Consider the following 11,953-nt stretch of genomic DNA (forward strand, 5'->3'; position numbering starts at 1 on the left):
GACCAGCATCACTGAGGTGACATCTTCTGGGAAACAAAAAGAAGCTGTGTTTCAGAGCTAGCCAAGGTCATGCTGCAGCTGGACTTAGCAATGTGTAAGAGTCACTCTGGTGGTACTGGTTTTGGAGGCACAAAAGGGTCCTGGAGAGCAGCTGAGGCTTGGCTGTGAGAGGCCAGGAAAGGTCAGTGGTGAAGGTGTAGCCTCAGTTGCAGTTAATGGCCCAGGACTGAAGGGGTTATGCAAAGAAGATGAGGCTTGACACCATGAAGGGAGCCTATAGAGGTGATTGGTGAAGCCTATTTGCAGCGGATGACTCCAGAGAATTGAAGATGCCAGTACTGTGGATGATCACCAAAAACAGCAGCAGCAGTGGAGTGGAGTCAACCAAAGCCTAGAGTGCTACAGAAGGCAGGAGAATCAGTGAAGTGACTCAAGCCCTTTGAAAGAGCCCCGAAGATCATGGGTGGATTTCGGACATTGGAACAAGAGATTGTAAAGTTGAAGTTCCCTTGGAGACTCCAAGATTTTAGAGATGCCAGAGCCATGGAATACCTGCCAAGGAAAGCTAACAGGGAGTAGAACCAGCCCAGAAGAAAGAAGTTTGTTGCAGGCAACAAGAATGAAAGGAGTTGGAGATCTGAAGAGCTCTTTGACATCAGACATGGAGATGCAGAATTTGCCGAGCTGGATTTTGGTGGGGGTTTTATTTTTGTTTTTGTTTTTTGTCCAGTATTTCCTCACTATGACCTTTTGGAATGGTAATGTATATCCTTTGATGTTTGAGGCATGTGATCTGCTTTTTGATTTTGACTTTATAGGGATTACAGTTAAGTGATTGAATGAATCTCAGAAAAGATTTGAACTTTGGACTTTTAACATCCTTGAGACTGCTATAGACTATGGGGACTTTGGAAGTTGGACTAAATGCATTTTCCATTATGCTATGGGTAGGTCTGGCCCCCATAGACTAGAATGTTTGGACAAGCCTATAGAGGCCAGGGAGTGGAATGTGGTGATTTGTATACACATTGGCCAGGGAGTGGCACTATTAGGAGGTGTGGCTTTGTTGCAGTGAGTTATTGTGGGTGTGGGCTTTGGGATTCTTCTCCTAGCCACCTGGGAGGCAATCTTTTGTTTGCCTTTGGAACAAAATGTAGAACTTTCAGCTACTCCAGCACCCTGCCTACATGCTGCCACGCTTCCTGCCATTGATGATAATGGATGAAACCTCTGACACTAAGCCAGCCCCATCTAAATGTTGTCCCTTGTAAGAGGTGCTGTAGTCATAGTGTCTCTTCAGAGCAATGGTAACCCTAACTAGGATAGCTGGGGAGGAATACCCACATAAACACTAGCTTGAAACTGGTTCCCATTCATTGAGGAAGGGCTAATAGAAGGCAGATCAATTTGCTGGAGTTGCCAGGTGTGGGATGATGGGCCCTTGCAGGGCAGACAGGCAACCCCTGGACCATGGTGTGTGTGGGTAGGTGGGTGGGGCTGGATGTTGTGTGAGGCAGATGAGGGCGAGTCTGAGAAGCAGCAGGGCTGATTCTCACAGCACCTGGGGCAAGAGTGCTATGGAGGGAGGAAAGAGGATGGAAGGTGTACTGGCTGGTTTTGTGTGTCAACTGGACACAGGCTGGAGTTATCACAGAGAAAGGAGCCTCAATTGAGGAAATGCCTCCATGAGATCCAGCTGTAAGGCGTTTTCTCAATTAGTGATCCAGGGCAGATTAGGGCCCATTGTGGGTGGTGCCATCCCTGGGCTGGTAGTCTTGGATTCTATAAGAAAGCAAGTTGAGCAAGGCAGGGGAAGCGAGCCAGTAAGTAACATCCCTCCATGGCCTCTGCATCAGCTCCTGCTTCCTGACTTCCTTTGGTGATGAACAGGAATGTGAAAGTGTAAGCTGAATAAACCCTTTCCTCCCCAACTTGCTTCTCGGTCATGATGTTTGTGCAGGAATAGAAACCCTGATTAAGACAGAAGGCCATTGCTGTCCACCCACAACTGCAAGCAGGCTTCCTCAAGTTCTGGTGTCTGTCCAGAGCTGACTCCACTGGAGGGCAGGATGGTCACACAACTAGCTCTGGTCCCCTCTAGAAACTGCAGGGATCCTTTTTCCCTTGCAATCTCTTTCCATCCTTCTACTGAGAAAGCTTAACTTCACACTCACTTTGTACTAACCAAGAGAGAGGCTTCGTGACTGCCACTCCCTGCCTCCCAGCCTCTGTTGAAGGGAGTATTCATTCAAGCTGAAACATTAAATTGGTAACAGACACAAACACATGTTTAGTTTGTAGGATTTATGGGTTTTGGAAAGCAGCTGAAGTTCACCAGAATACCACTAGCACAGCACTTTATGGGGTTGGGGCCTCAGAAGGCTGAGAGTCTGTGGGTGGCCTATAAACTAATCTTAAGAAGTCCAGCGTGTTTGCAGGGAGGTTCTCTGAGCACTTACAGCACACACAGGAAACTGGGATGTCTATAGAGACAGTTCTCTATGTCTTTAATTCACTATGAATAAACACTGTTTTAGCAATTTGGTGTCTTCCCTTTTGGAAATAAATATGATTAACACAAAATGCTATCCAGACTCTTTAAATCTTTTTTTTTTTTTTTTTTAAAGAAAATTCTTTTGTAGTCCAGGCTCACCTTGCATTTGAAGCAATCCTCCTGCTTCAGTTTCCTGCATGCAAGGACTTTAGGTGTCTGTCATCACACCCGGTTAAAACTTTTTTCTTTAAAATACACACACACACACACACACACACACACACACACACGGAGAGGGAGAGAGATCCAGATGAGAAGAAATTAAATTACAATATGGTGAGATCTGGGTGCACTGCACTCCCCCCCCCCCCCCCCGTTCGCCTTTCTTTCTCGGTTCCTGCTCTAAAGGTTCCTGTTCTAAAGGTTCAGCTTTCGTGTGTGCCCAAGCATCTCTTAGTTTCTTCTGGTTTCACACAGTGGGCAACCTTAGCTGGAGTTTAAGTGTATCCGGAAACTCATATCTAAATACTGGCAACAACACAAGCAATCCCTCCATGGGAGATCCACGCAGCGTAGCTCAAGAACCGGTTTGGTTTGGGGTCCCGGTAAGGGGTGGGGGTGGGGGGTGGGATCCCGCTCTGCCACAGGCTCCACCCACCACGCAAAACCTGGCAAGAACTACACAGTTCAAGTCATCCTAAGATTCGCATTCCCAGCCCCCACTCCACCAGCCCCGCCCCACCCCCACCCCACCTCAGGCCCCACCCCCACCTCAGACCCCACTCATTCTCTCAGGCCCCGCCCACCCGGAACCACGCAGGCTTCGTCATCCGGGGCTCCGCCCTCACGCTGCACGGGGCCCCGCCCACCCGGCTCTCGGCTCTCCCACCCGGAAACTGTCCTGGCCGCCTACTCTGTTGTCCTCTCCTCCTGGGAGACTGGCGACAATTGCGGCCAGCGGGTTGTTTAGTTGTCCTGTGAGCCACAGCTTCGGGTCATGGAGGGGGACGGCCCCGCCGCCACGGCCCCGCAGTACCAGCCGGCCTGTCCTACGCGGGACGCATGTGTCTACAACAGCTGCTATTGGTGAGAGAGCGCGGGCGCGGTCCCCAGGAATATGCTCGGTTTCGCGCGCCGCCACCAATGCGTCCCTCTTCTGTATGCTCCCCCGGCCTACACTGCCCGGGTTTAGCGCCGGGATGAGGAGGGTGGGGAACGCATTTCTGGTCTCCTTAGCTGAGCCTGGGCAGTGGGGTGGAGTCGGGGCGTCTTAGTGCATAGGGACAAGGGAGGGAGGGGAGTTAGGCTGGAGACTGTTGAAGTCTGCATTGATTCAGGTTGAAGTATACGTCTTTATAATTTTAAAGACAATGGAGACACAGAATTTGTGGTAGTAGGAAATCCAGTTCAGGCAACTGGCTACCCTGATTACCTTACTGGCACGATGATAATGGTTGCGTTTGCACCATCCTTGCCATATGCTAGGCTTTTTTTTTTTTTTTTTTTTTTTTTTTATTGCGTGCATGGTGTAAATTAACTCAGTTGAACCTTACAGTAATCCCAAGAGGTAGGTACTGTTGTGACTGTAGCTTGGAAGAACTCTGAGGTACTGAAGGGTGTGCTGCTGTTTTACACAAGGCCCCGGGATTGTGAGGTTAGTGTCCTAGGCTGCTTGTGCAAACACCATTCACCTTGCCTTTTTTGTCCCTAGGCCTCACCTTCCTTATGTGTAGGGACTGCTATCCCAACTCAGGAGAAGCCTCAGGATCATTTAAATGTACTCCTCTCAACTCTAGCTGGCCACTCAAACAAGGACTCTAAGAACTTAACATTTAGCTATGACTGACCAGTGACCACTTTAGCTCCAGTCCAAGTGCTTGCCCTGGTTCTCAATCTTCCAGTGCTGCGACCCTTTAATACAGATCCTCTTGTGGTGACCCACAGCTGTAAAAACTTTGTTGCTATTTCACAACTAATTTTGCTACTGTTAAGAATCGTAGTGTAAATATCTGATATTCAACCCCATGACCCACAGATTGAGAACAGGGGGTGGTAGAGCGATGTCTTGGAGACAGGTTCTGGGGTAATTATTGACACTACAAAGGCTGAACTATAGAATGGTTGTGGTTTGTCCCAGACCACACAACTAAGTGGAATGAGCTCCGGAGGCTACATGGTGGTTGGGAGCCCTTCTTTTTTAGCTGTTGTATTGTAGATCTGCTCCGCCTGCTTTCCAAATCCTGCTAGTTTTTATCTGGAACATATACTCTGTGTCTTTCATTTATTTAGTAAATATTTCATAGGGATGTGAAATGTATGTTGGTTAATTCTATGCACGGAGGATAGAGCAGTAAACAAGGTAGATAAATTTCCTGGCAGTGCCAAGGACCGGCCTCAGCTGGGACCGGGTTTCTGAAAGAAGGGGTGTTTGGGAGCAGTGAAAACTACTTGAAGTCCAATTGTTGGTCCATGCTGGCGGTCTATGTTCTGCTGATGTGGCTTTCTAGACTGCTCTCTCTGTGTTTGCTTGAGACAGCTTTTTCTTGCTATTCTGAAAACATTTTGGTTGAAACAGCTAGCTTTCTGCTCAAGACAGCTCTCTCTGATATTAAAAATTCTAAAAGCTCTTTGGATAGCTCGTGGGTTTGCTGACCAAGTCAGAAATCCTGTTAGAAAAATTCAAAAAGTAATTTTTGGGTTTTCTGATCAAAATCAGAAAGCCAGAAAAAGATTCTAAAAGAGCTGTGTTCGCTCTTCTGCCAGCTTTTTCTGTTTAGCTACTAGGAGACATGCTAACAGAGCTGTGTCAGTAAATCTTATTAGAGAAAATTCTAAAAGAGCTATGAAAAGATCTAAAAGAGCTGTGGTCACCCTCCTTACATTGTCCCACCAGGTTCCAAATCCTGTTAGAAAAAAATTCTTAGCCGGGCTTGGTGGCACACGCCTTTGATCCCTGCACTTGGGAGGCAGAGGCAGGCGGATTTCTGAGTTCGAGGCCAGCCTGGTGTACAGGGTGAGTTCCAGGACAGCCAGGGCTATACAGAGAAACCCTGTCTGGGGCAGGGGGAGGGGGTGCGGGAAGAAAGAAAGAAAGAAAAAAGAAAATTCTTGAAGGCTGTTCTCAACCTCCAGAGTTCTCCAGACAGCTCAGCTCTCTAAGAACTGCTATCAATTTCTTTCTGCTAGCTCATTTCATACATACCCAAAGCCCAGTTTTTTATTTACATATCAATTCCTTTATTTAGTCCAGGTTCCCCTTTGATTATCCTATGAATCCTGTGACCCCAGGCCCTTAATTCTTAGGAGACTACAAGCAGATCCCCCCCCCCTTTTTTTTAGCGTTGTAATTGAATTCAGAGATCTGGCTGCTTTTGTAAATTTAGCAAGTTTGGACCTTGTCAGGAGATTACCATCCTGACCACTCCTGGACCTAAATTTGATCTGTTCCAGGCTGACCTTGAACTCAGAAATCTGCGTCACATAGCGTAGCTGCCTCTTGTCTATTTAGATCTGTGAAGCTTCTTTTTTTTTTTTTTTTTTTTTTTTTTTTTTTTTTTTTTTTTTTTTTTTTTTTTTTTTTTTTTTTTTAAGATTTATTTATTATATGTAAGTACACTGTAGCTGTCTTCAGACACTCCAGAAGAGGGCGCCAGATCTCATTACGGATGGTTGTGAGCCACCATGTGGTTGCTGGGATTTGAACTCTGGACCTTTGGAAGAGCAGTCGGGTGCTCTTACCCACTGAGCCATCTCACCAGCCCTCTGTGAAGCTTCTTATACAATTCATATTGCATCCTTATGTTTTTGCAGAGTTGAGAAATTATATATTTTCAAACTCATGTATTTAGAGCTCTTTCCCACAGCCTTAAGGGCTGTCCTGAGGGTCACAGTATTTACCATTTTGCTGAGACATTAGCCACACCTTCGTTTTCTGGACTCCTGCTGTCTCTGATTCTCATGGAGTCATTGATGTTAACTGGGAGGAGGGCATTCCTCTGAGGAGTGTGAAAAAATGTCCATAATTATACAAGCAAGCATTATGCCCACACCTGCTAGCCCTGTCCTAGGGGCAGGGATCATCATTCTGTCCTACCAAGGCCATGCCAGATTTAGCATGTCAGGATCTCCCAATTCTTATATTTCAATGAGGGGAAAGCAGACAGCCATCCATAAGCTAAGTTTGGTTGGTGGTAAAGACTGTGAGAACCATAGGATGAGAGAAAAGATGATGACTTTATGTCAGGATACTTAAGGGAAACGTGGTTGATGAGATAATGCTGAACAGACATCTGAGGGAAAAGCATAGGCGCTTTGTGGATATTAGAAGGTCATTTCAGGCATGGAGTAAAGACTGTTCAGAAGCTCCGAGAATACATGCAGTGAGGGTTCCTAGGAGCAGTAAGGGGTATGGTGAAATGGAATGGAGGAGGGACAGGAGGTGGCATCTCTCCAGTAGGTGCGAGAGCTGGTCAGTCAAAGCAGAAACCACCACTATGGAAGTGAGGGTGATTATAGGAAAGGCAGAAAGCAGATGCAAGAGACAGATATGGGAAGACTGCTGGTCAGTACCATGCCAGCAACCAGTGTATTTTTTTCACAGCAACAAAAGCATGACAGGAAGTTGAACTATGACTACAAATGCTTACATGGGGAGTTTATATGGTACACAGTATCTATGTCTGACTAAGGCTTTAGACTTAGTCTCTCAAGGACATATATGCATAACACGCCAAGGCAAATGTAAGCAGACTCACTCATCATTAACTGCAAGCAAGAAGTCAGTCAAAGTAAACTCCAGATGTGATTCCCACAAATAGGTGGTCTCTTTTTGGCTTCCTGAGCTGCAGTTGAGCTCTCCGGCCATCGTGGTGTCTGTTGGCTTCCTAATAGGCCTGTTTGCCTACTTCTCTGTGATGGATAATATTGTTGATTTGACAGGATCTACAGTCACCTGGGAGATAAACCTGTCGGCTGTGGGCGTGTCTGTGTGGGAGATTTTAGATTGCATTAATGGAGATAGAAGATCCACCCAAAAAGTGGGCAACATTCTGTGGACTGATGTCCCTGCCTGAGTAAAAATGAGAAGCAGAGCTGAGCACCATATTTGTCTCTCAGCTTCCCTGACTGCCAATAGATACAAGGCATCTAGCTGTTGCATGCCTTCCCCTCTGAGCTAGAATAGACCCTTCCTTAGGATGTTGGCAGCTGGGTGGAGGTGGCACATGCCTTGGCTCAGCCTGGTATACAGAGCTAGTTCCAGGATAGCCAAGGCTGCACAGAGAAAACCTATCTCAACCAAAAAAGAAAAACAAACAAAAAGATGTTGCCATAGCAACAGGGAAAGTAACACTCTTTCATCTTCTGCTGGTTTCATATTGCTCAAAACTTCATACTCTTCTGTTTAAATGTGTTGAAGAGTCATCTGAGAGCTTGTAAAACTCTTGAGTTTTACCCGAGGGTTCTACCTCAGAGTTGGACTTACAGGTAGTACAATGGAGGAGTGTAAGGCTGTTGATTTTTTTTTTTTAATGTGTTTATATGTATGTCCATGCACTACATGAGTAACTGGTACCCAGGAGGCTAGAAGATCCCCCGAGACTGGATTTAGTGCTGGGTCCTTGAGAAGAGCAGCAAGTGCTTTTTACTGCTGAGTCATCACTCCAGACCACACTTCCCCCTTTCCTTTTCCTTTTCCTTCTCCTTCTCCTCCTCCTTCTCCTCCTCCTTCTTTCTTTTTTCCCTCCCTCCCTCCCTCCCTCCCTTCCTTCCTTTCTTTCCTTTCCTATAAAACAGGATCTTACTGCCTGTCCAAAAACTTGCTTTGTCAAGGCTGGCCTTGAACTCAAAGAGAGATACCTACCCTGCCTCCTGAATTGAACTCAGGTCTGCTGGAAAAGTAGTCAGTGTTCTTAATCACTGAGCCATCTCTCCAGCTCTATCTACCTATCTATTTTTTTTTTTCTTTTTTTTTTTCTTTTCGAGACAGGGTTTCTCTGTATAGCTCTGGCTGTCCTGGAACTCACTTTGTAGACCAGGCTGGCCTCGAACTCAGAAATCCGCCTGCCTCTGCCTCCCGAGTGCTGGGATTAAAGGCGTGCACCACCAACGCCCGGCTACCTATCTATTATTGAGACAGGGTTTCTCTGTGTAACCCTGGCTGTCATGAAACTCTATCTGTAGACCAGACTGGCCTCAAACTCAGAGATCTGCCTGCCTCTTCCTCCCGAGTGCTGGGCTTATAGGCATGCACCACTATCTGGAACATTTTATTTATTTTTACCCTATGTAACATTCACAGAAACTTGACAAATATCAGGCAGTATGTCTTCAAGCCATATCATGTATTCTGCTTGCTAATGCTATTTGTAGACGCCTGGACTGTGCATTAACCCCAAACCACCTTCAGGATGGAGATGGGGACAAGGCAAACAGGAGAAACTGCTGACCTGTACCTTTGCTGTTTCCCCTTCTCTCTCAGTTAATGAGTCCCTCCTCTGTGCTTTCTTTATGCATCTTTAATGGACCCTCTGGGATAATTGGTGCTTTGCCCGTAGGCCTCTTTCCATCTGTAGCCATTAATTCATTATCTAAGCACTTAGCCATGATTTGTGTCTCATATGCCCTTGAAGATTGTGTGTGCTTAAAAGTTCAGAATTCCTGTAGACCAGACCAACACACGTCTTCTCAGAACTTGGATAAAGATGTTATGGGGTGTGCTCAGAGCAGGGGGCCTGAAGAATGGCTTCTCTGTTTACAACACACCCAAGAAGAATCTGGGACCACTGTAATGAGGGGCACAAGCAATTTCCTCTCTGTGAATGGATCCCCTACATGTGTCTCCCCTATTCATCCACATGGCTTCCAGGCAAACCCAGTGGGACAGACAGGACTCAGTACCGGGTATGCTCCAGTACTTAGCTGGGGGGTGGGGGTGGGGGATGTCTAGAGCATAGTTGGTTCATGTGTGAGTAGTCCATGGGTGGTCTGAGGATGAAGACTGAACCTGAGTTGGTTGTCTCTTCACCACCCGCATCCCCAGGAGTGCACGCAGGCCTTTACCCTCTGAGCTATTTTGCCCTCGCTGAATCTTTTTTAAAAGGGTGGATGGGGCCTGGGGAGCTAAAGGTATTGGCCACCAAACGGGAGGACCAGAGAGTTCAGTCCCTGGAATCCACAATCCCTGAAAACTTGCCCTCTGACTTCCACTTATGCACTGAGCATCCATAAATCACCCCCCCCCCCAAATGTAATAGAAAAGTATATTTCTGTAATAGTTTTGGTTTACTATAATTTCATGAATTTCCTGCACACTGTTTCAGTCTCTCTCGGGTAGTGAGGTGTGGATGACTAGAAATTGGTGCTGACACCCTGAGCAGAGGTGTTTGTGATTCATCACACAGAGCTAGGAACCCAGAAGCTAAGCTGGGAAGTCAGCTAGGAGTGGCTGTTCTTGCCTGTGCTTGGGAAGGAGACTCAGTGTGACACTCTGAGCACTGCTTAGGTGGGTTTTCACTATGTCAGATGGCTAATGGCCTGTCACATAGGGAGAGATTTGTCTGGGACAGATCAAGAAAAGGTGAATTTCAGTTTCTAAAAGAACTTTTTTTTTTTTTTTTTTTTCTTTCTGAGACATGATTTCTTTAGCCCTGGCTGTCCTGGAACTCATTCTGTAGATCAGGCTGGCCTCAAACACAGAGATCTGCCTGTCTCTGTCTCTGCCTCTGCCTCTGGAGTGCTGGGATTAGAGATATGTACCACCACTGCCCAACTTCTAAAAGACTTTAAAAATGATTTCTTTTTCTTTATTTTATTTTCTTTTGTTTTTAAAGTGAAATGTTTTTGGTTTATTTTAATTTATATATGTATGTGAGTGTGTATATGAGTTTGTGTTTGTGTGTCAGATTCCCCTGGAGCTGGACTTACAGGCAGTTGTGAGCTGAAATGTGGTGCTAAGAATCAAACGAGGGCCCTCTAGAAGAGCAGCAGGCACTCTTAATCACTGAGCCAACTCTCCAGCCCTATTTATTCTTGAAACAGGTCCTTACTATTTGGCCCAGTCTGGCTTTGAATTCGAAGAGATATGCCTCTCCAGTACTGGGATTTGTAGAGGGTTATAGCGTGGTGTAAGAATGTGAGTCTTACAGAGGAGAAAAGCAGGTGCTTAGAGAAGCCAGAACATGCAAAGTTGCTTACCTCAGCTTCTGGAGTCCTGAGTTAGTGTGTTACTGGCCACAGTCAGCCTTCTGTGGTAGGTAAGGGCCCTCTGGACATGTGCACACACACAGGTTGGCTAGCAGCTGTTGACTGTACTAAAGCCACCTGCTAGCCCTCTGTCAGAGGAGGTGGTTAAGGTCTTCTCTAGTTATAGCCTCATCGATTTTTTTTGTTTAAATCCAAAAGACAGCTGTTCACTTGTAATTATATTGATTAAGCGGTTGTTTTATTTCAGTGAGGAAAACATTTGGAAGCTCTGTGAATACATCAAAACACACAACCAGTATCTGTTGGAGGAGTGCCATGCAGTCTTCATATCAAATGAGAAGAAGATGGTAAGTTGGTAAGTGATTGCAGAAGGAGATGAGGTTCAGGGGGACCTCAGAAGCAAAGTGCAGTATAGACGCTGTGCTGTCTATATGCTTTGGAACAGCAAGCTTTCAAACATTATTTTCATTTAGATTCAATTTAGAAGTATTCATTCCCTTACTCCTAGGAGATGAACTATGTGATGGCGTATTTATGCAGATTGCGTTCCCTTCCTTTCTTTTTGAGACAGTGTGTCAAAGTGTTGTAGACCTTGGCTGACCTGAAACTCACTGTGTAGACCAGAGTGGCCACAGACTTAGTGTCCTTCTGAGTACTGGGATTATAGGTATGCTCTTTGTATGGCTTAGAGCTTTTTAAAAATTGTACTGTTAGAGTCATGCAACTCAGATTTGAAGTAAAGGTTTGTCTCTGAAGTTTAAGTAGAGCTGTAGTAAACTTTTGTGACTCATTGTGCCATCTCATTTGGGGTTAATAGTTCTATGAAACAGGCAAGATTTATTTTAGTGATTTCACTTCTGTTTCTAGAGATAGGGCTCATGTTACCTAAGGCACTGTAGCCGCACATTCATTTTGTAGCCGCCAAGGCTGGGATTACAGGCATGTACTGCCATGACCTGCTAACTTTCTCCACATAAAAGCGAAGAAGGAAGATGGGCAGTGGTGGATGCATTGCGGAGGCGGAGGCGGAGGCAGGCGAATCTATGAGTTCAAGACTAGTCTGATTTACAGAGTGAGTTTTAGGATAGCCTAGGCTACACAGAAAAACCCTGTCTCGAAAAACAACCCAAAAACATGAAGAAGGAAAGATGCAAAGAGGTCTCATGAATAACTGAATGGGAAGGCATGACTTGACTAGCCTTGTATCTCCTAATCCAAACCTTTTTTGTTTTTTTTTTTTTTTTTTTTTTTTTTTTT

General features: G+C 45.7%; 1 protein-coding gene and 1 non-coding gene across 6 annotated transcripts in view; both read left to right on the forward strand.

Annotated features, from left to right (window-relative positions):
* Positions 1-3,362: 3,362 nt before the first annotated feature.
* Wdyhv1 (WDYHV motif containing 1) overlaps positions 3,363-11,953 on the forward strand; it is a 19,393-nt gene continuing 10,802 nt past the window's right edge. For 3 of the 5 annotated variants that reach the window (XM_029469440.1, XM_029469441.1, XM_021183928.2), the window contains exons 1-2: positions 3,363-3,580; positions 10,944-11,043. In XM_029469440.1, the coding sequence (XP_029325300.1) occupies positions 3,492-3,580; positions 10,944-11,043 (189 nt within the window). In that variant the 5' untranslated portion in view covers positions 3,363-3,491. Of the gene's footprint in view, positions 3,581-10,943; positions 11,052-11,953 lie in introns of all 5 variants that reach the window. The other 2 variants (XM_021183931.2, XM_021183929.2) reach the window with 1 other exon arrangement.
* LOC115029498 lies at positions 9,203-9,329 on the forward strand. The gene has a single exon (XR_003835067.1). It is a non-coding gene; the product is annotated as a small nucleolar RNA SNORA11 (small nucleolar RNA).

The sequence above is a fragment of the Mus caroli genome, chromosome 15 (genome assembly GCF_900094665.2).
Source record: "Mus caroli chromosome 15, CAROLI_EIJ_v1.1, whole genome shotgun sequence".
NCBI lineage: Eukaryota > Metazoa > Chordata > Mammalia > Rodentia > Muridae > Mus > Mus caroli.